Source organism: Notamacropus eugenii, chromosome 6 (assembly GCF_028372415.1).
Source record: "Notamacropus eugenii isolate mMacEug1 chromosome 6, mMacEug1.pri_v2, whole genome shotgun sequence".
In the NCBI taxonomy this organism is placed as follows: Eukaryota; Metazoa; Chordata; class Mammalia; order Diprotodontia; family Macropodidae; genus Notamacropus; species Notamacropus eugenii.
In genome coordinates this window covers 381,736,525-381,759,449 of record NC_092877.1, presented here as the reverse complement: position 1 = coordinate 381,759,449, position 22,925 = coordinate 381,736,525, and the positions used below count along the sequence as shown (strand labels likewise).

Genomic DNA, 22,925 nt, shown 5'->3' with positions numbered 1-22,925 from the left:
AGTTGGTTGTGTGCTCTGCTAATGTTAAATTACCATGCAAATACTGGTTATTAGTAAAAGTCATCTGCCCCCTCGGAGCTCATCCTTGCTTAGATCCCAGTTGGATGAGTAGAAGCAAACAGCAAAGGACCCGCTCCTCTCTACCACTCACCCACATTGGGTCACTCAAGTCGGTGTCCTGCATGCGGATACAGTTCATGCTGATCTCAATCTTATTTGTGGTGCCATTTGCTGTAGGCTCATCCACAAAGTTCAAATCAATGGGCTGTACGGAGCATATTGGCCTAGACAGGAGTCAAAAGAAAATAAAAATGAGAACATACATACACATACACACACACACACCCCCCACACACAGAAGATGAAGAAATCCCTATGATCTCTCACGGGTTCAAGCAGAAAAGAAACAGTATTTAATGTAAATTCTCCCACATGACATCTCTTATGATGATCAAAAAATGTACTGGAAGGGAGGTCAAATCAATCAATAAATGCTTAATAACATGGAACTGAGCAAAAATGAAATATTCCCTGCCCTCAGAAAGCTTACATTCTCTGAAATACACAAAAGTATATTAAGCAGACATAGACTTTGGTGACAGCTTCAGTTTGAATGTGCCCACCAACAATACTGTGGGCATGCCCAGCCATCCTGAGATAACAGGGTCTTCTTCTTCTTTTTTATTTCTTCCATGACTGTCGCCACCAGAGCAGAAAGGAACTGTGGAGGGTGGATGACCCCATGAGATTTTTTCATCTGATTCATTGATCTTTCCATGGCTGAAGATTTCACAGAATGACTGCTCTGGAGGTCGTGAGTCCTAGTGTACTCAGAAACATTGTCCGAAAATCTGATGCTAGGATCACATTTGAAAAAAAGTCCATTCGTCCATCTCTCCATAAGTTTATCTGCTTGTTCATTGATAGCATAGGGCCCAAGTCCAGGACCATTACTAGCCAATGTACCTATGCTTTGAAGCACAATTCAGAGATCAGAGGTAGGTTATCTATTATTTATTTGGTATTTAATTTTCCCCAGTTACATGTAAAAACAATTTTAACATTTGTTTTTAAAACTTAGAGTTCCAAATTCTTTTCCTTCTTCCCTCTCCACCTCCCACTGAGAAGCAAGCAATCCTATATAGGTTATATATGTGTAGTCATGCAAAGCATATCCATAATACTCATGTTGTAAAAGAAAACAGACAAAAAAAACTCAAGAAAAATAAAGAAAGTAAAAAAAAAAAATCATATACTTCAGTCTGGATTCTGACACCATCAGTTCTTTCTCTGGGGACAGATAGCATTGTTCATCCTAAGTCCTTCAGAGCTGTCATTGTATTGCTGAGAACAGCTAAGTCATTCACAGCTGATCATCTTACAACACTGTTGGTACTTTGTCTCCACTATATTTCACTTTGCATCAACCCAGGCAAGTTTTTCCAGGTTTTTCTGAGAACATCCTGCTCATCATTCCTTGCAGTACAATTCTATTCCATTACAATCACATTCTGCAACTTCTTCAGTCATTCCTCAATTGATGGGCATCCCTTTGATTTCTCATTCTTTACCCACAGAAAAGAGCTGGGAGATGAGAGTTTTTAATGAGTGCTGCACACAGCTTTGGAGTGGATCCTGGACTGCCTTTGAGGACTGTCCTTTTTCTCCTTTAACTCTTTAGAAAGCTGGCAGAGCAAAGCAGTAAAGGAGAAATCGAAGGTTAAGCCCAGTGAAGTGGAAACCAAAATGGTGGTACCATTGTCCCCTTTTGAAACGTCAAGTTTATAATGTCTCAGCATCCTGCTTCCCAGCACAATGCCTGGCACATAATCATTGCTTAAGAAATGTTTGATGATGGGTAAATGATCCTACATTCATGGAAGACCCTTCCCTAGGAAGAAATGCAATGTGTAGCGAGCGTCATTGAGTGGAATGCCAACCTGTGATTCTGGATTTGACTGCTTGAGATGATGGGATGAAGCTCCTTCTCATCTCCTTTCCTCCTCCCTAACTTAGTCTGTTAGCTCCCAGAGGGCAGGCACTGTCTTTTGCCTTTCTATGTATACTGAACACAGTGCTTGGAGCACAGTAGTTGCTTAGAGTTTTTGGACCAATGACATCATAGGGTGATGTCTTGACTCCTGTTTTAAGTGAGGCAGACTTTCAGAGAGTCATCAGCCTCACTCTCTCTGCCCAGAGTCATGCTTATTGAATGACTTGACCACTTTTCTGTGGGCTCTGTAACAATGGAAAGTGGTCCCAGAGCACTTCAACGTGGTCTAGAGCCGCTTCAGGGGATAGGACTTTGGAAAACATCAGCACTTTCCATTTTAAATTGCAGATGCCTAGACTAGGAGTGGCCAGGATCCTATTAGTAAGCTGGTAGAAAAGAGGTTTCCTTTGGTCTGCTAGGTACAACTAGGAGTAATTGGTAAAAGGTACAGAGGGGAAGTTTTGGGCTTGATGTACCAGTTGGGTGCTGTCTGCAGTCAGGGTGGTGCCTGACAATTGTGTCCCCTCCCCACCCCACCCCCATACATAACAGTAAGAGGTGTGTCGTGTTTTATGCTCTTTTGGCTAGGAGTGCATGTCAATCATGACTTGTTCATCATCTGTCCCCACCCACAAGCCCCTCCCAGTCCTTCTGGATTCAGTGTTTATTTGACTCACTCATACCTCAGTGGCCATGGTTAAACAGCTTAATCAGATTAGTGAAAGTATTATTTTTAAAATAACTAAGAAAGTGTTAGAAACTCGTCCCATGTGACATTCCCAGTACTAATGGTGAGCCATTGCTATGCGACACAGAAATGGGAGGTCACAGGAGTTACTGGAGGTCTCGCCACCATGTTGGCCCTATAATTAGAACACATGGCACGGAAGGTTTGCTCCAGCCCTGTGATTCAAGGGGCAGCCTCCTCCGCATTTCTCCTACTCATGATTTGTCCAAGATCCCCCAAGGAGCAAATGAGACAATTGGCATTTAAAGCCAATGGCTGTAAATTCATCTTTCTTTCCTTTGCACACCTCCACCTCTTAACTTATCCACTTTTTTCCATCACTCATACCGACTACTCAATTCAACTCAAAAGATATAATTTATGTCATGTACACTCACACATAAGCCCACCCATGGCAAAAACGTGGTGCCGTGTAAAATGCAGGGGTTGAGTGCAAATGCCAGCTCATCTACTCACTAGCCTTATGACCTCTCTAGGCCTCAGTTTCCTCATCTGTCAAATGAGGGTGTTGGATTCTATTACCTTCAAGGTTCTCTTCAGCTCTCAATACTAAATTCTATGATTACTAAGAAATAGAAGAAACAGCACCCTTAAAGAGGTTATAAATGACCTTGGAATAAAATCTGTCAACCTGGAACATTCGAGAATATCGTTTTTGCAGCCAAGTGACCTGCTGGAAAGTGTCTTGGACTTCGGTCAAAGGGACTGTGTCTTATTTCCAGTTCTTATGGGATTTTATGTCAGTCATGTCTTATCTCTGGGCCTCTGTTTCCTCTTGTGTAAAGGGGTGATGGATCTGATTCCTCTATGGGGCTTTCTACTGCTGCTCAATCTTGATGATGTTAGAGCAATAGGCCAGTCCTTTCATGTGGGGGTTCCTTTTAAGTATGGGATGGACTAGTTGTTCTCTCAGGTACCTTCTAACTCTCTAATTTGGTAGGGCTAGGATTCATGTTCTATCTCTTGGCCTCAGTTTCCTCATTTCTAAAATGAGGGGCTTGGATTAGAGGGAGGAGAGTAGGGAATAAACATTTATGTATCATTCACTATGTGCCAAGCACTGTGTTATAAGCATCTCCCGACATTGTCTCATTTGATCCTTACAACCATCCTGAGAAGTGGGTGCATCATCTTCTCCATTATCCAGTTGAAGAAACTGAGGAAGAAAGCAGTGAGATGATTTTCTCAAGCTCATGTGGCTAGTGAGAGAGAGACTGAGGCTAGACTCAATCGCTGACATGTCTTCCAGGTCAAATCCAAAGAGAAAGAAAAAAATGAACCCACGACACTTGACCAATATTGTCACATTTGATCCTTAAGAACAAAATTTAGGGTAGCCCCCAAAAGAGGCAATTATTATTGGCATGACCTCACTTTTACATGTATTCTGGGGTTCTTTAAGACCTCTAGGTATTTAGTTGGCACAGTCGATAAGAGCACCAGGCCCTGGGTCAGGAAGAGCTGAGTTCAAATTTAACCTTAGACACTTGTTAGCTATGTCACTTCAGGCAAATCAACTTCTGTTTGCCTTGTTTCCTCATCTGTAAAATGAGGATAACATTAGCACCTACCTCACAAGGTTGGATGAGATAGTAATTATTAAGTGCCTGGCTATCTAGGGCCAAGGCCTGGCTCCACCACTGACTGGCTGTGTGGTCATAGGACAAACCAACTATCTTACCTGAGCCTCAGTTTCCTCACCTGTAAAACAGGTAGAACAAGATGTGCTATCTACCACCCAGAGTTATTAGGAGAAAAAGACTTTGAAATTCTTTCCTTTCCTAAGGCTGCCAGTGGAATGACAAGCTCAGAAGCACAGAACTGTAAGGGACATTATAGACTAACACCTCTTCTTTTTACCAAGGAAGAAAATTAGTCCAGAAAGGGGAGAAATAGATGATTGATTTTGAAACTGCAGGGACTTGAGAAGTTATTTATCAAGTCTTCTCATTTTTCAATGGAGGAAACTGAGACCCATAGAGGACAGTGACCTCTCCCCCTACCTGTGTATGTTTATAGGTTTATCAATCTGCAGCAAGTCCACTAGACTTGTCTCCTGTCCCTTTTACAGATGAGCCAACAGAGGCTCCTGGACAAAGAGGAACATTTAGATTTGGTGCGAAGCAAGGCTTCTGAATGTTCAGAGTAGGTGTGAAGTGGGATGGATTGCCTTCAGGTAATAGAGGGTTTCCTTCTTTCTCCGTAGGGGGTCTTCAGGCAAAGGCTGGCTTGCCATTTATTGGGGATACAGACAAGGGGATTCTTGGCCAAGTAGGGTTGGAAGAACTGCCGATTGAGGTTTTTCTCCAATTAGATTCTGAGACAATTTCACCCTGATTTTCTGTCCACAAATATCCAGTCTCTCCACTCTGCTTCCTGTTGAACTGAATCTATTTTGATGACAGTTTTTTGAATTTGAGATGCCAACTAAAGGCAGAATCATTAATTACACAAAATATGCCTTCCCTCCTCTTCCCTTTCTTCTCTGTAGGAACAAGACTAATTTGACTTAAAGAGACAAGAGGGTTAAGAGGGAAAATACCTTTTGCTTGACTTCATCAAGAACTTCTGCCAAAGCAGAATTCAACATGGAACCCCATGGCAGGGGAAAAGGAACGCCTGAGGAATGCTGTTATAGATGAGACCTACAGTTCTGGGCAGCCCAAATTCTGCCTATAAGAAATAATAATGGGTCTCTACCGAGACTTGGGACAAAAATAGAAAATTCCATGGAACAGAAGGGTGAGGCTGGGTGGGGTTACTTGGACATGCCAAGACACCCGGATTTGGAGACCGGACAGGCTAAGTCATCAGAGGGATCCCTGAGGTTATGACTGGGGACAGTCAAAAAGAAGAGATGTGGGTCTTCATCGTGCTGGAACATGGAGAGCAAAAAACAGATGAGCAGGAAGTATAAGAGAAAGGAATCAATAGGATGGCTCACTCAAGGACTTCAGACATATCTGGACTTCCCCAAGGGTTGGAGAAGGTAGGGAGACAGGTGAGGAGCCAAATGATCCTGGAGGAAGAACTCAAGTTCTCTTCCTTAGGAATTCCTAAACTTCTTTTGTTGTTGTTCAGTCATTTTCAGTCTGACCCCATTTGGAGTTTTCCTGGTGAAGATAATGGCGTGGTTTGTCATTTCCTTTTTCAGCTCATTTTGCAGGAGAGGAAACTGAGGCAAATAGGGTGAAGGGACTTGCCCATGGTCACCCAGCTAGGAAGTGACTGAGGCTGGATTTGAACTCTGGTTTTCCTGACTCCCAGCATACTGTTCTGTCCACTGCAGTGCCCACTAGCTGCCCAAACCTAAGCTTTAAGATCTGGCAAACAACTTGAATTTCATTTCTAGCTTTGCTATACACTAGTCTCTTGGGTGTGCCATCTAAGGATGGGTAAAAGGAATGGAAGGAGTTTAATGAGGAGAAGAGAAGTCTTCTCTCCCATGTCATGGTAGCTGTGTGTGGGGGAAGAGGGATTCCTTTTGTTCTGACTGATCCCGGAAGGCCAAGGCCTGAAAATTTAAACACACAAATTTTAGATGTAATGTCAGGAAAATCTACCTCCCAGCATGAGCTGTCCCAAAGAGAGTGCAGAGAAGATCTTCAATATGCCCATTATTGGCTGCAAAGTGGTAGCTGTCAGTCTTTACCAGCCCAATGGGCAATGACAGGTCTAGACATCAGCACATCCCCAATGATGGCTGACACTCAGGGGATGTTGCCCAGGAAATGGAGGCTCTTGCTAGTCATGGTGTCTTTTAAAGTGTGGGACAAGAGATGGACAGAATTGAAAGGAAGACCTTGACTCCGTTGTGACCTGTGGGGAGACATGGCAGAAGTGGTTTGGGCAAAAGAATCCCACAGAATGGACAGACACATGGGTCGTGATCTGCCCTGAGAAAAGAGCACCTGCAATTGTTAACTTTGTACCTTCTCCATTGCTCAGTTCTCTTTGCCCTTTGGGTGAGTAGACCTGGGCTAAGCAGCCTATTGCCTTGATGTCCTTCACCTGAACCATGGCTTTGATGATAATGCCTTCTACCAGCAGGCATCACCACAAGCAGGAGCCACTGTGCCATTTGCCAGCCTGTAGCCCATTATTATTTTCTAAGGTCTTTCCCTCTCTCGCCAATAGGATGTGGATTGGTCTTGTGCTTTCCCATGTATAGGAAACTCCCAGGTGGAGGAGATGTATCCATCTCTTCTCTGCAGCTTATAATCTTAGGAAGTTGCAGAGAGGACTGACAGGTGAAATTATGTCGTCACACTTCCATAGCCACTCAGGGTCAGAGTGACCCTCGAACCTAGGTCTTCCTGTCCCTGATCTTAGCTCTTTGTCCCCTCCACCATGCTACATCTAGTTTCATTATAATAAGGGGTTTCCCTGACCTCTGGGCTTTGAGGGCCTGTATCTCCTCACATCTGGAGATGATGAGAAGGAAGGTGGTCATGGTAAAGACAAGGAAGCCTCCATTATCTTAAAAAAAAAATGAAACTGTGCTTCTGACAAGACTCCCACCTGCCCAAATGCACAACTGATCCTGGATGTCCCACTTCAATCTCCTTCTCACCTGCAAATTGTTTCTGCCATTCAATATGCTCTGCTCAGGAAAAGGATCAAGAGAAGTCTCTTTTCTGAAGGAGCTTACCTCAAGAGCAAGGCGTGTTGGAGGGGACAGGGCGCTCCTGCAGAAGGAAGCCTTATCCATTCTGGGCCCTTAGCCAAGTCATACCTGCCCCCCAACCATCTGGGCCTCATTTTTCTTTTCTGTAAAATGGGGTTAGAATTGGCCTGGATGTCTAAGATCCTTTCCAGCTACAGATCACCAAGCTTTATATGGTAGCCTGTTCTTTTAATATAACATTTCTTCCTCATCACATTGTTTTCTAGATCTTAAAAGATAAAAGTTGGTGAAGCGATTTTCACTCTGACTCAATGTGCTATAAAATCAGAAGTCCAGAGATGAAAGCCAGTATCATGGGAAAAACCCCAGACTACCACTGTTCAACCTGAAACTGGGGACTTTCATCATGGTTTGCAGATGTTCCCAATATTGCCGATAGAGTCACCTCAGTCAGTAACATAATACAGAGGGGTAGAGGTCAAACCTCCTTTACCACCGCAGGTTGTGGTCAAGTTCTCATTGATAGCCATAACAGGGAAGTGTAAAATTGAATGAATTGCATTTCATTTTAGTTCTCTGCTAATGAGCCTACTATTTAAGTAAAGGTCTCTACCTTGTTGATAATCCTTCGTCAGAGGAATGTTTGGATTTCGCATGCTTTCCATTTGATACAAGGAAAGTGAGCTCATCTGTGGGGAGATCTCATGACTAAGAAGAAGAGGCCAGCTCCCTCAACAGAATTGTAATCATAAACACAGGCCATGAATTTTCCATTGTCTACCCAGCTACAGGCAGTGGCCCTGTGAGTTTGCAAATTGGGAATTTCCAGGAAGTACCCATTACCTCCCCTTTGGGCACATTTTGCCAACCCTATCTATGAGTATACTCACTGCCCTCAGGTGCTCAGTCCCCTCACTCCTCCTACTAAAATCTGCCCTGTGGAGAATCCCTTTCCTACCAAGGGAAGTGTGCATGTGTTTATTTGTATGGTATTTTAATAATTCCAGGTATAATTTTATTTTCACCTGAGATAAGAAACTTTAAGTCAGAGCAATGAATTTCTTATCTAATTTCATACGCAAGAATGAGAAGGGACTTACAGGCATTAGAGTGGGGGAGACCTTCTAGAGATCCTCCTAATTACACCCCATGGTAATGTGAGTGACAGCCTATCCACAGAGATCAACCTTGGGAGGTCAGCCTTCTGTTCTTATCTTTTGTTCTATTCTTAACAGTGAGGTAGGGGAAGCATGTCTGAGTGAGTATATAGAAGTTAACTGAGGAGGATTGGAAATGGGGAGGTGGAGTAGGGGTCAGAACATGCCAGGTTGCAGATGAGACACTATGCATTAGGGGATACTCTAAGAGCTCATTAAGACTTGATGTGCCCACCATTTTCTCTTTTCCACTTGGTCTTATCTCATGTTGCATTATTTGCTCCTGGAAAGTGAGGACAAGAGACTTTGCTGATCTCCCAGAAGAGGACCTGAAGAGGGACAGGGAGTCTAAACATTTGAAAGCAGTGATATTCAGCATCTGAAACATGACTCCATCCCTCTGGAACCCTCTCCTGGTCTTCTGTATTGATGCTTCTCTGTGGCTCCCATGTGACCCCAGCAGGCCCTGGACCAAGCTGAAGAAGGGATGGCCAGTGCATCTGTTACCTGACCACTAGTCTGGCCAAGGATGAACAGGCATGTGGGCATCTTAGCCTGCAAAACTTTGGGTTACACCCCCTTTCAAACAGCAGCCACTAAATGACACAGGGTTGTCATCTACACTGATGGATGGGAGACTTCAAATTGCAAAATGAAGCATTGTTTGTCATTAAAGTGAACTGACTTTGCTCCATGTATTAAGCTCTTACTGGGGCCTAGGTGCTGGCGTGAGGGATGCAGACAAAATGAAAACCCATCCTCAAGGATGTCATGTTCTCTCTGCTGAAACGTTTACAGTCCTTTGGCCATGAAAATAATGTCACACAGAACAAGGCAGAATTCTTATCCCTCCTGGGGGATGGCACCAATGTTTAAGATCTGTCCTAAATGGCCATATTCTGAGCCCTCTTGGGAATCTGACCCATGACTTGTCTTATTGTTCTAATACTTACTGATCCAAGAAGTCCCAAATGTGCTGGAAGACGCCAGGGCTGAGGAATTCGCTTGTCTGAGAGCTCTGGGACATGGTGGAGCGGTAGTAACTTTCCTTCCAGGAGAAATGGGCAGGAGTGTCCACAAACCTTAGAAAGAATCCAAAATAACTGGGCATTAGCATCAATGTTTCCATGAGGTTGAATGGTCACAGATGACATTTGGAGGCCACCATTAAAAACACTTAACAGCACCTGGAGAGAGAGGCAAGCTGATCCAGTGGAAGGGGAGGGCCTTGGACTCTTGTGACCCTGGGCAAACACTCACCTCTCATGGCTCCTAAAACCTCTTTAGGACTAGACAGACAGCAAATTCTACACGTTGATGAAATCAAAAACAATAAAGGCGTAACAGAATTGTAAAATTTCCTGCCCAGAATGGAACCTCCAGGTTCCTCTGGCCCCACTCCCAACTGAATAAGTGTCCCTTCATCAAGGAGAGAAGAACCCGCCTCATCCCAAGTCTGCCCTCACACCTATGGGCAGTCTTTATAAGTATTAGGGAGGGCTTCCTTCTGCCAAGTCCAAATCTGCCCTTGCTCCCAGCACCAAAGGCAGGCAGAACAGGTCACAGGTTCCCAGAATCCCAAAGTGGGAAGGGATCTCATGGGTCACCTAGTCCCACCCTGACCTCAGGGAGAAACCTTTTTGACCTGTCTCCAAATAGTATTCCAGAGTTATCACCAGAGGCCCTTTAGTGAGAGCGAGTGTAGCAACTGCCTTCAGCGAGACCATTTCCCAGAAGGTGCAAATCAGACCTTCCCTAACCTCAGAGAAAGCTACACACACTACTTTAGGGTTCACCCTCTTTGTTTAGTCTTTAAAAATAAAGCCAACCTCCTGTAGCTCTTTCTGATGCTGCTCCAACCCTATTATTAAAACCTATTTTACACAAGCCTCTAGCTTAGCAAAGGCTCCAGGTCAGTGAAAGAGTAGGGGGCAGCAGAGGAGGCAGCCTCATTCCCATACCCTCTACTTCTCCCTTCCCCTAGCTACAGCCCCATCCCTCTAAACGTGCTCAGAAATAAAGCACCTTTATTTCACCTTCTGGACATGAAGCAACATTAACAACAGAATGTGATTTACTGAGATGTGTGGGTGGCTGGGACTTAATTGGAACTTGGAATTAGAGGTTAGGCTCCAAGGTTCAGCCCATAGCTACAACTGTTTTCATCCACATTTTAAAAATTGATTTCTTTCTGGTGGCCTTGCTTTCTACTGTGTGCTCAAGTCCACAAGGTTGTTCCTACGAGGCCAGGTTACTGGGGGCACAGAGAAGGGGAGCACCACCATTTGGGGCTTTGGGATGTCCAAGGTTGAATACCCTCTTCTTAACTCACTCCAGCTGCCCGATGATGGCTAAGTTCCAGAAACAGTGCTCTTCCATCTTACTAAAGTGCTCAGCCATTACTGCTGTCATTATAAATGCAATTAGACAAGCACTTATTAAGTCTCTATGTTGCGTAAGACCTGCAACAGGCAGGGGAGAATCTGCCTCTACCTCCCTTCTCCCATTCGTCCCCTTGGGCTCTCATCTACATAAATATCTCATCCACTTTTGCATCCGCTATTAGCGCAGACTAATAGTTGGCTTTCTCTGCATCCAGTCATTCCCATCTCCACCCCTCCCATCCCCCTACAGTTGCTAAATCTTTATTCCTAAAGCACGTGTGTCTATGTGCTCTGGCATCCCTTCCTAACAGAGGCTGCCACCCCTCTTATCTTCAGGTTTCTCATGACAACTCCTCACACACTCTCTTTCCTGACCAGATTGGACTTTTTTTTTTCCTATTCTATGAAGTCTCATCTCCTGTTCCCTTGCCTTCACTCAGGCTTTCAAACTCCCAGTCTGAACGAAGGCCACCATCCTCTCTGCCTCTTAGAAAACAGCAGCCACTTGTGCTGTTCCAGATGTGGCCAAAGGACTGGCCTTCCCCTCTCTAATATCTGACCATTTCATGTGGTCTTCCTCTCACTGGTGGAACGGAAGCTTCTTTAAGGCAGGCCTTGCTGCAGTTTCGTCTCTGTACCTCTGGGGCTGCTGGGTGGTACATATTTAATGATGACTCGTTAGCTTAAAATCGAGAACAAAAATGAAGCTACTGCTGTTTAAAGAACTGGCCTTCTGCTGGCATGGGGGGCAGGGGAGAAAAATAACAAGGGATACACTAAAAAATGAAAGATAGTTTAGTAAGAGACAGTGTTCATGGGGGGGGGGGGGGGTTAGAGGGATGCCGGAGCTGTACTTTGCGGGAATCTCAGGATTCTACCAAGGGTAGGGGAGAAGATAATCATAAGAGAACTCTGAACTGGAAAGCTGAAAACCTGGGTATAAACTGTGGCTTTGCCAGATCTTGCACAAGTGAGTCCTGTAAGAGCCTTTGGAGACATCTGTAAAATGGGTTTAAATGAGAAGACCAAAATGTTGTCAGCACCAATCACTATTAACTTCATTTTTAAAGTATTTTGGGCAAAAGTGGCACAATGCTAGAGGGGAAGAACTTTGTTCCACCTCCTTACTGTAAAGGTAAACTGAGGCTCAGAATGAAAGCCAAGCTCTGTCCCATAGGCAGGCCCTCAAATTTCCCTCATTAGTCATCTCTTTGGGGGAACTAAAGCTTCACTTAAAATGTATTTTCTGATGCCATGGATACCTTACTGTGAATTGGTTTATCTGATGTCATCATGATTTCCAATTTGGGTTCTGAGGAAAAGAACAGAGAAGAGAAAGCTTTTCTGTGGGAGGCATTAACAAAGGCTTAGGACGAGAGGAAAGGAGGAGAAGATGGGCAGACTAGCGCAAGTCCCAGGGGAGAACCAGTCAGGAGTAGCTGGAAGCCCTGGGAGGAGACCAAGCTGGAGGGCGAGATCCCAGGGAAGTTGGTAGGAGATGGGAACATCTCAAACAGAAGAGGAACTACAAGGAGAAATCTTTGAAGACTAGCCCCTAGTACAGTGCCTGATGGAGGGGGCACTTACTAAATACCGAATGATAAATGCACTTTCCTTAATACAGGAAGATCCAGGTGGAAGAGGAAGGATCTTCCATCCAATCACCCTGTGAACCCAGCTTTTTGTGCCCCTCATGCTAAACTCACACTGTGAAGTGACCCCATCAGTGACTCATCTTTGCACACAGTAGGTGCTTAGAATTAGTCCTCCCTGCCCACCACTGAGGGAATAGTTAAACCAGTTCTGGTTCTGGAGCCTTAACCAGTTTGCTTCACTTTAAGTCAGCCAATGGTGGGGTAAATGATCTTCAAAACAAAGTAAGTTTATTCAGAACTACATCCCCTGCCTTGTAGGGTCCTGAAGAAAGGAGAGGCTTACTCTCTCTGTGACCTTGGGACAGTCACTTCCCCTCCCTGTGCCTCAGTTTCCACATCTCTAAAGTGAGGCAGTTGGACTAGATTATCTTCCAGGTGCATTTTGATTCTAAATCTGTGATCCTGATCTCTGAATAAATGTCATTAAATGGACACAAAGGACTGAAGTATACGTGGAGGGGATTTTTAGGATTGTGCAAAATGCCTTCCAGGTAACTAAGTCCCTGTCATGGAGGAAGTACAAATATCACCCCATTTTACAGGCAAGGAAATAGACTGAAACAGTCACTAAGTGGGTACTCTTGGGGCAGGGATCTGTATTTGGGAGCTCAAACCAGGTCCCGCCAGCTAGCCATGCAGCCCCACTGCCTCCCTCTTGGACAGGACACCCCGATCAAGCATTCGTAACCCCCAGTCCATGAGCTTTTATTGTCTTTGGTTCTTAATGTGGATTCAGTTCTTTGGTCATTTCAGTCATGCCCAGTGCTTTATGACCCCACTTGGCATTTCTTGGCCAAGATGCAGGTGTGATTTTCCATTTCCTTCTCCAGCTAATTTTACAGATGAGGAAACTGAGTCAACCTGTAACTAGATTTAACTATAAATTGATCCTCTCAGATGTTAAAAAGAAGAGTCTGGGTTGGCTTTTATCCCATTCCCTTCCTATGGGGGGGGGGGGGTGATAGAAAAAGGCGAGATCAGTCACTGTCAGCATCCTTCCAGAGCTCCCTGGTGGCCAGCTGGATGTGGTTTAGGCCCAGCGTGGCATGGGTCTGAGTGCCCATTATGGCTTCCAGGCCAGTGCTAGAGGACAGGCAAAATCCTGGGCAGAGTGGCAGGGAAGTAGCTAATCAGGCTCATGGCAGATTGCTTGAGCCCTCTGTGTCATGCTAAGGGACTCTGAGGAGCTGCTGAGCTGCTGCAGGACTTGAGGTGCCAGTCCAACATGCATGCACAGACAGGCAATCTGGTACACCTTAGTTTACCTCCCCCTGGCATGCAGCCCTAGAGGTGTGTGAAGGAGTGAAGAGAACGAGCTCCTGATGAAACTTTAGGGAGCCTACAAGAGGGAAGGAAGCAGCCAAGACACTGGTGCAGGCCTCACAACCAGTGAGGGTGTGGTCCTGCTGGGAGAGCAGTTTCCAGCACTCCCTTTCCCCCAGAGAGCATCTGGACCATCGAGACAGGAGGGAGGGGTGGAGGTGAGGTGGGGCACTAAAACAAAGTGAGAGGTGAGCCATTTGTTCAAAGCTCTTAACAAATGTTTCCCATCTCCTGTGAGAGAAATTTGGATTCATGGAAGATGGGAGCAGGGCTCCCTCCCTGATTGATCCAGAGAGCCTGGAGGCAAATCCTGTGAATTCCCAGTCAACCCCTAGAAAGGGTTCTGGTTTGTTAGAGTCATTCACAGAAATGAATTGCAGCAAAAGGGTAGAAAGTGCTGTCTTCTGTAACCCCCAGGCTGGGGATGGCCATCCCTCCTCTGAGAGGTCTGGGCTTCACAGATGGTCTCCCCAGAGGGAACCATTCTGCATTGAGGGAGGATTGACTCCAGGGAGAGGCCATCAGCCCAGAATGAAATCTGGGCATGACCTGGCAGAAAGGAGGACAGTCTTGGGGTTACTGCCCTCCTCAGGAGCAGCCAAAGGAGGGAGGTCCTGCAGACAGACTGCAGCCCTGCTGCTGCTCCCTGAATCATCTGAGGTCAGCCCCTCCCTCCCTGGGCCTCAGGCTTCCCACCTGTAAGGAGGGGTGGGAGCCAGCTTCCTACCTCAGGCAGGTCTGTCTCTTCCTCTCCAGTGGGAGAGGGCGGGGCCTGGGGGTCTTCCAGGCCCCTTCCAGCTCAGGATTCTCCAAATCTTTGCTGCGCTATGCCTCGCAGATTCAGCTCTCACGGAACACCTCTGGCCCTGGGTTCTGGGCAGAGTCTAGGATGGGGCAAACAGTTTTACTTTGAGATCTGGGTGACGCCTTATGGCCTGTCTGTGATTCTGGCTAATAATAACAGGAAACCTCGCCAGCACCAAACCTGGGCACACAGTGCTGAAACTTACAGCAGCCCTGAGAGGGAGGAGCTATGTAGTGGACCATTCCCATTTCACAGAGGGGGAAACTGAGACACAGAGAAGATAAAAAAGTGGCCCAGAACCCCATAGCTAGCAGAGTCAGATGCATGATCTCGCACCTAGGTACTCCCTGGTACTCCAGCCTAGCCCTCTGCACTCTACCCAGCCAGGGGAAGAGGAGGGAACTCCCAACTCTTGGCCATGTCCTGACTCCCGGGATCAGGCTCCTAGAATAATTAAATCTGGTTCAGGCCTCTTGTCAAACCTGTCACACCCACCCAGACACGCAGGGGACTCAAGCCAGAAAGTGAAAGTTTCTGCCTGAAAGTTTCTAGATTACAAGTCCAGGGCTCCCTGGAATATCCAGCAGCAGTACTGGCCCTTGCCAAACCCTGTCTTACCATGGCTGACTCTTTTCTCCCTCCAACCCTCAGGGTTGTCAGCACTTGGTAAGGCTGGAGGTCCCAGTCTGGCCCCTTCACTGGTTACCTTGCACTTACCTGATGGCTTTACCCCAGCAGCAATTCACCCAGCCCGAGGCTTGGGGTGGTGGGGTGCAGTCCTCAACCGGGAGACTCACTAAAAGGCCTCACTGACTGAAGGCAGGCCCCCACTGGCAGCAACCTTCTTCCCTCCCCCAATCCAACAATTTAACTCAGGCCAGGTGAAGGCCCTCCCAGCCGCAATCCAGGGTGATTCAGTAAGTCTGAGCAGCTAGAGCAGGTGCTGCTCTCCTAAACCTTAGGCCTGGGCCCAGCCTCCTGCTTTCAGACTTGTGGTGGAACTCCCAAAGAGTAGGGGCACAACTGGGTGCTCTGGTTGTGGGGAGGAGGAGGAGGATCTGAGAGGTCGTTTCACACCCCCACCCCCCAAGATTAGCTGTGCATGATGGAACCTTAAAGGACAGCCCCCAAGGATGTCTAATGCTGTCCTGTGTGTAGGTGCCCCCGTCAGAGATGGGGATGTGGACAATTGTGGTCTAGCTGACTTGTGAGGCTGAGAATTATGGGTATTATCCAAGAAGCCTAGGAGAAAGTGACAAGGGGAAGGAAACTCTGGTTTCACCACTTTATGTTACATGTGATTTGGGGAACATTGTTTAACATCTCTGGGCCTCAGTTTCTTCATCTGTAAAAGGAGAGTCTAGAACTATACGGAGCCCCTTTCACCCTCATTGATCACCCTAGCATCTCAACATGCCCTTCTTGTTTTACCTTTCAATGATTCTTTATCCCTCAGGTACTTCTTAGTTCTGAGTTGGCAGGTTTCAGGGGGAGGGATTGAGCCAGACTGGCTCAGGGAGGGATGACTTCTTTATGAGAGCTGAGACATTTGGAGTGGGGTCTCAAAGAAAGGAAGAAAGGTGAACTGACTCCCACCTCTGCTTATTCATTTGGAAGGTCTGCAAGAGAGACTGATCTACTTATGAAAAATAAAACCAGCCTTTAGTTTGTCACATAAATGCTTGAAAGTCTGATCCCCCAAATCCAAAACCAGCTAATATTCAAGAAATGTACAATTTAAAATAAGTGAGAGAAGTCTGCTTCTTTGACATGGGAGAAGACCGAGGCCCCAAGACAATAAGTGGACAGTCAAAGTTACACCCAGCCACTGAGGGCAGACCCCACTGGAGAGGCCAGAGTGCCCAGGAGAGTGGGGCCAGGGCTCTCTCTCTGTGTACTTCTCTCTGTGTTCACCCTTGTCTATTTCTAATCTGCCATAAATGTAAAAGGAAGATAGTCGCCTCCTACCCTCACTCTATACACCTGATAAGGTAGGACAGAGTCAAACATCATTAAAAAGATCTTAGGCTCAGCTGCGTAGAGTCTTTCATTTGAGAAAAGAATCCAGTGCCCAGAGACCAGGAGATGGGCCCATTCTAGCAGCTGGAGTGGAGCAGAGAATGACTGAGTGAAGCTCAGGAGTCCTCAATCCACAACTCTGCTGGGTTACGTTCCAAGAGCTCCACATAGACTCACAGACCAGGGTGGGGATGGAGCCCTCTTGTAAATCATTCAGATTTTTTAGGGGATTGTATTAGAGATGACAAACACATTGTGCTCAGCACAGTGACCAGAACAAAGTAGGTGCTTAATAAACATCTGTTGATTACTGATTAATACCTCAGTTATCTAAGGCAGAGAACAGAGCTGAGACTGAGACGATGGGGCCTCGTTTCAGGTTGGATCCTAGACATGAGGAATTTCAAGTTGTGGTCATCAACTTTGTACAATAAATGAGATGTAGAAAGTTCCTGATTCTTATGCCTTCCAAAAGTAAAGATTCCTTATTTTTCAAAAGCAAGAGGATTTTGTTTTTGCTTTAATAGAAAAAAAAAATCCCTATTCAATTAACACAAAACCCAAACCATAATCTCCTTGATTCCTTCCTTTCCCTTCCCTCTTCTCCATTTGCTTATTCTGTTAGCTCCTTCCTTCCTTCCCCTCTTATCTTTCCTCTCTCCCTCCCTCCCTTCCTTCCTCTCTCCCTTCCTTCTTCTCTCCCTTCCTTCCTCTCTCCCTTCCTTCCTTCCTTCCTTCCTTCCTTCCTTCCTTCCTTCCTTCCTTCCTTCCTTCCTTCCTCTCTACCCTGCCTGAAGTCCTTCCTTTATTTCTGCCTCCCTCCCTCTCTTTTCCAGGGAGTCATTAAGCAGGCAGTGATTGGGTTACACAAAGGATGCTGATACAACGAGATCCTTCTGGCTCATCCTCCAAACATTGTTACCAAGAGGAGCTCTCCTACAGGTCAAGGGCCACAGAAAACATTTCAGATGTCTAGGTGAGTCCAAGGAAATGGAGAAGCCATTGAAATGGGTCCACAGTCTCTTAGCCACAGAAAGATGATGTTGACCTTCAGAAGGCCCCTAGCCCCTGGCAGAGGCAGACCACATCCTTTCCTGGTTACTTTTTAGTGTGCGTTACAAGCATTCCAGATCTCTCCCCAGATGCCATCACTGGCTAAATCAAGCCATTCAAGGAAGCCTGTCCTTGGTGGGGGTAGAGATAGACTAGGGCTGGGCAGTGGCTGGAGTTTCAGGTGAAGCCATTACAGGGTGATTATCATCATTACCCTCATCAGGTCTAATTATGAGTGCCCAGGAGAACACAGTGCTCTCTGGGAACCCCCCCCCCCATGCCCCTTCATTGCCCTGAAGAGGCCCCAGTGCCCTGAAGGGTTTCCCTGGTTCTTTCCTGTGCAAACATAATTCTTACACAGAAGGATGATTTCTTCTGCCTGAGAACACTTGCCTTTCCTCAATCTCACTCAGCTCAAAGTCAAATGGAGCCTTACTGAGCCAAAGGGTTTGACTTAGATCACATCAACCACATCCCACTCACCCCAGGTTTGTGATTCAGGCCTGCTCAGAAGCCCACTTTTTGTAAGGCAGTGTACTCCCTTTCTCCATTTTTCCTCAGCTGCTCCCATGGTTACACATTGAGCCTTTCTTACCTAGATGAACCTACATATGCCCTTTTATCTTCTGATGTAGGAGATAAGCAAGACTCTTCTACCAACCAACCACAGATGCTTCTGACGTCCATCACCTTCATCATGACCCCCTCCCACCTTAACACTAAACACCTGTGTGATCCAGCTTCTCTGGGCCTCATTTTCCTCATCAATAAAATGAGTGGTTTGGTTGAGATGGTTGCTTCTGTGTCTCCCAATGCTAAAACTGTGATCCTTATAACCCCTTACCTTGCCCCTTAATACCTGGCTACCCTCATCCCATCTCTTTACTTTGCCCACTGGCACAGCTTAGGGATTATCCCCACATACAGCTTGCTTATGTCTTCTGTCTTTTTTTAATGACATAACTTTGAAATGTCATGCTCCTCTTCCCCAACTCATCTCCCGCAGTTTAACACTCATGTGCTGGAGGAAGTCATGGAGGATGGAGAGATGACCTTCACTGCAAAATCCCTTCATTAAATATCTCCCCAGAACTTGGGGCATGATGTTACCGCATTTTAAAAATAGAAACAAAAAGTAGAAACATATACATATGGAAAAAGAAGACTTCAGTGTATTATCAATCTGCCTCTACGTGAAAGAACTATTTCATTTAAGATTCTCCTCCTTATAGTCAATATTTTTTTGAAACAGAGGCACCTTGTCACAGTGGGTAACACTTGGGGCTGGTAGTCAGAGAAACTCACTTTTGGAAGTAACTAGCTCTGCGGCTCAGGCAGCTCCCTAGGTCATAGCTACCTAAACATGAAGAGGCTGGTGTCTGGGCTGATGAAGTGATCCTAGGCCTGGAGTTCTCTAAACTTAGAAAAGTACAGATTGTTTAATTTATTCGTGAAAAGAAATAATGGAACCCATTCAATTTAATGTTCATCAAGTTCAAAATAAAAATGAAAAAAACAGAAAAATTCCCCAATAATTTAGAATTTAGAATAAAAGTCTAATAACTAAGAAAACCCTATTCTGTTACATCTAATATGTGGACTAACAAGTCTTTCAGAAAAAAAAAAAATGCAGCTCTTATTTATCCCAGAGCTATTAGAAGAAGCCAGCCAACTTGTAGGCTACTTTCTCATTAGCAGTTTAATTTGGGTTTGCAAAGTACCATTATCTAATTGCATCTTTTTTTTCTTTTCTCTGGTAATTACCATTTTGTTGATGGCTTTATTTTTTATATCATAGTCATTTTTGGATAATGTCCTTTCCCTTCTTTTCAGCTTTCCTTTGTTGTAAGAAAGACAAATGACGAATGAAAATTTACATACAGAGTCGTTGATCTGTGGGTCTATGATGCTTGGGGTCTCCAGGCCCCATTTCACCCATTTCATTCGGGAGGAGGGGGAGCTACATTTCGTCAGCTTTTCTCTGGCGCTGACATTAGCATACAGCTCATTTATAGAGCACTCATGGAAGTCTGACTTTTCATTTCCATTATTTTAGTCACTGTGGATTTTGTTTTTCTGTCTGTTTACTTCATTTTCTGTCTGTTCATCTAAATCTCCCCACGTTTCTTATATTCTTCACATTCAGCGTTACATATGCTGGAAGAATTTTCTGTTGCTGTCTTACTCTCACTGTTCATTCATTCCCCCAAATGGAGGGGTTGACTTTGCTTCCAACTGACCTTTTTGGCTACCATAAAAAAAGTGTGTGTGAGTATATATGTATGTATGTATGTATATGTGTATATATGTGTATGCACATATATGCACATACTACATGCATATATATGTATACATACACATATACATTCATACAACATACATACGCACACACATGTGTGTGTGCGTGGGTATGAGACCCTATCTATCTTTGATCTTCTTGAGATATGTGCCCAGAAATAAAATTGCTTGGTCAAAGGGAAGGAACCCTTTAGGGGACTTTTCTTACATAAATCCATTTTCTTCCCATTATGGTTGAACCTATCAACAATGCTCTCTCTCTCTCTCTCTCTCTCTCTCTCTCTGTATCTATATATGTATCTATCTACCATATACCTGCATGCATGTAAGTATAATTCCCATCTTCTCATAACCTCTCCCACCAGTTGTCAATAATTTATATCTTTTGTCATTTTTACCAGTTTACTTCTTTGGAAGTGAAACATACAAGCTATTTCAATGTCAATTCCTCTTGTAATTAGTGATTTGGAGCAATCTTTCCTGTGGTCACCGATAGCTGGGAATTCTTTGTTTTGAGAAAAACTTGAGCTCTTCTGACTGTTTAGCTCCTGGGAAGCAGCTCTGGACCTTTCCAATAACTTATTTTTTTCTTTAGCAGATGGGCATTTTACCATATTATCAACCCATAGGTGCTCCCTCTTAATTAAAACAATGGAATAGGCCTGGATGTCCTCCAAGGTTCTTTTCCTCACAGGTAGTCTATTTCTTAGAACTTGGTGCTGTTTTGTTTGGAGAAAAATGAAGCTGGCTAAACGAAAGACGTGACTCTATCAGGAAATAAAGAAGGGCCCCATTTCTTCTGGGAGAAAAGAGTATCCTAGAATGGGGGCAGGACCTTGGGATCACCCCCGAGTGTCAAAGAAGCCTGAGGCCTCAATGTGCTGAGTGAAGGACATGGCCCCTACTCTTAAAAACTCTCCTTTGTTGATTCCCTTCCTGTCACTATAGAAGTAGAAAGAACGAGGCTTCCCAATTTTGAGGGGTATTGGGTATTTTCGCATACTAGGTGCGCAATAAATCACTTTTTGAATGAATAAGATGAGGACTGAGTGGGTGAGTATCATTTAAGGAAGAAAGCTTGAGTTGTTCTACGGTTGTATATCTATTTGTAACTTTATCAGCAAAGATTAGCGCTTCTATGAATTATGGTAGAAAAATTTTGCCCAAGAAATTAGACTGAGAACTCCATGAGAATAAGAACTAGCCCTGTCGTTGCTTTCCTTCCTTCGTATCTCCAGAGGTTGGCATAGTTCCCAGTACAAACAGATGCCTAAAAGTGATAGTTGGTGGACTAATGCCCAGATGACTGTCCACTGATCTGTGTCCTTATGAGAGAAAGAAAAGCTGTGAACCCAAGGCTGAGGCCTTGGAGGAGACATCCTGACTTTCTTCACCTCCCCTGTTTCCCTGCACAATGACAATTCCCCAGCATGGGAATACCACAAAAAAACCTCCTTTTCAGAGTGGTCCAAGTGCAAGGATCACAAACCCATAGTAGAAGGGAAAAATCAAGATCATTCTTAGCAAATAAGTTGAAATATGTTTTAAAATATAGCCCATTCTCTTTGTGGTCTTATAGGAATTGTTTAACTGTAAAAAAAAACAAAACAAAACAAAATTAAAAAAAAACATGTCCTCTGCCGAAGTAAATTCTGGGGAGACTGATGAATTTAAAACTCACTGCCCATTTAGCAGGTACCATTCTTCTCTGCTTTCCTCGGCAACTGGCATTCTTTCATTTCAGTCATATTTGATTCATTTTTATGCATCACACTGCAGAAACTGCTGAAGTGAAAGAATGTATACACAGATATGGCTCCTCTGCACCTTTCACTCTCAGCTCCATTTTCTCTTGTTCCTGTCATTTAAAATGAACTTTTGTGTTTTTTGATTCTGTAAGGAACTCTTTCCTATTGTTCATCTTGTGTTTATCATAATAATAGCTAGTATTTATGCAAAATTTTCATGTTTGAAAAATGCTTTACATGTATTTTCTCACAACAACTCTGTGAGGTGGACGTTGTTATTATCCCCATTTTATAGATAAGGAAACTGAGGCTAAGATAGATTAAATGGTTTGCCCAATGGCAGACAATTCATAATTGGCTAAGGTAGGATTTGAACTCTATATTTTCTGACTGGCTAGTGTTCTACCTGCTGTTACTAGGTTTGGTTAGCCACCTGCGCTGTTGTCTAATAGTTTGGTGCTAATTCTATTGACTGATCACCTATACCCCTTCTACTCAATTAAACAAGAAGGGAGGAAGGAAGGAAGGAAGGAAGGAAGGAAGGAAGGAAGGAAGGAAGGAAGGAAGGAAGGAAGGAAGGAAGGAAGGAAGGAGGATATATGAGTAAATCTCACCTAATATAAACTCAATAGAGAATATTTCAAATTCACCATGTTTACTGAATGTGAAGCCCCAGACTTGAGACATGTCTAACTTTGAGAACAGTATGAACCTTTTAGAAAAGATGTTATTCAATCAATGGACTGGAGTTTATTGAGTACCTGCTGGGTATTGGGTCACATATGTATTGTTCTAGGTGCTTTGCTAGGGACTATGGGAGATATTGACTAAGTCAGGGTCCCTACCCTCAAGGGGCTTGTAGATGAACTAGAGAGAAAGGCAATATGCAGTGAGCATACATACAATTAAGAATGCAAGTCTGCAGACTGGCATTTCCAGCCTTTCCCATTGTGGCTCCCATCTGTCTTTCTGAGTTATTTCATATTACTTCCCATTCACATATTTCAGATGTGACTTCTGTTGCTGTTCCATTTCTTACATTTGAAACTGTACACACTGTTCACCATACAAAGACTATTCCCCATACGTGTTCTTCTTGTCTCTACCTCTTACAA

At 44.6% G+C, this 22,925-nt stretch overlaps 1 protein-coding gene across 7 annotated transcripts in view; it reads right to left on the bottom strand.

Moving 5' to 3' along the window:
• Positions 1-22,925, bottom strand: part of TP63 (tumor protein p63) — a 240,944-nt gene that overhangs the window by 159,891 nt on the left and 58,128 nt on the right. For 5 of the 7 annotated variants that reach the window (XM_072618845.1, XM_072618847.1, XM_072618846.1 and 2 more), the window contains 2 exons: positions 9,479-9,607; positions 152-284 (listed from right to left, as the gene is read on the bottom strand). In XM_072618845.1, the coding sequence (XP_072474946.1) occupies positions 152-284; positions 9,479-9,607 (262 nt within the window). Of the gene's footprint in view, positions 1-151; positions 285-9,478; positions 9,608-15,409; positions 15,673-22,925 lie in introns of those variants that run through there. The other 2 variants (XM_072618848.1, XM_072618849.1) reach the window with 1 other exon arrangement.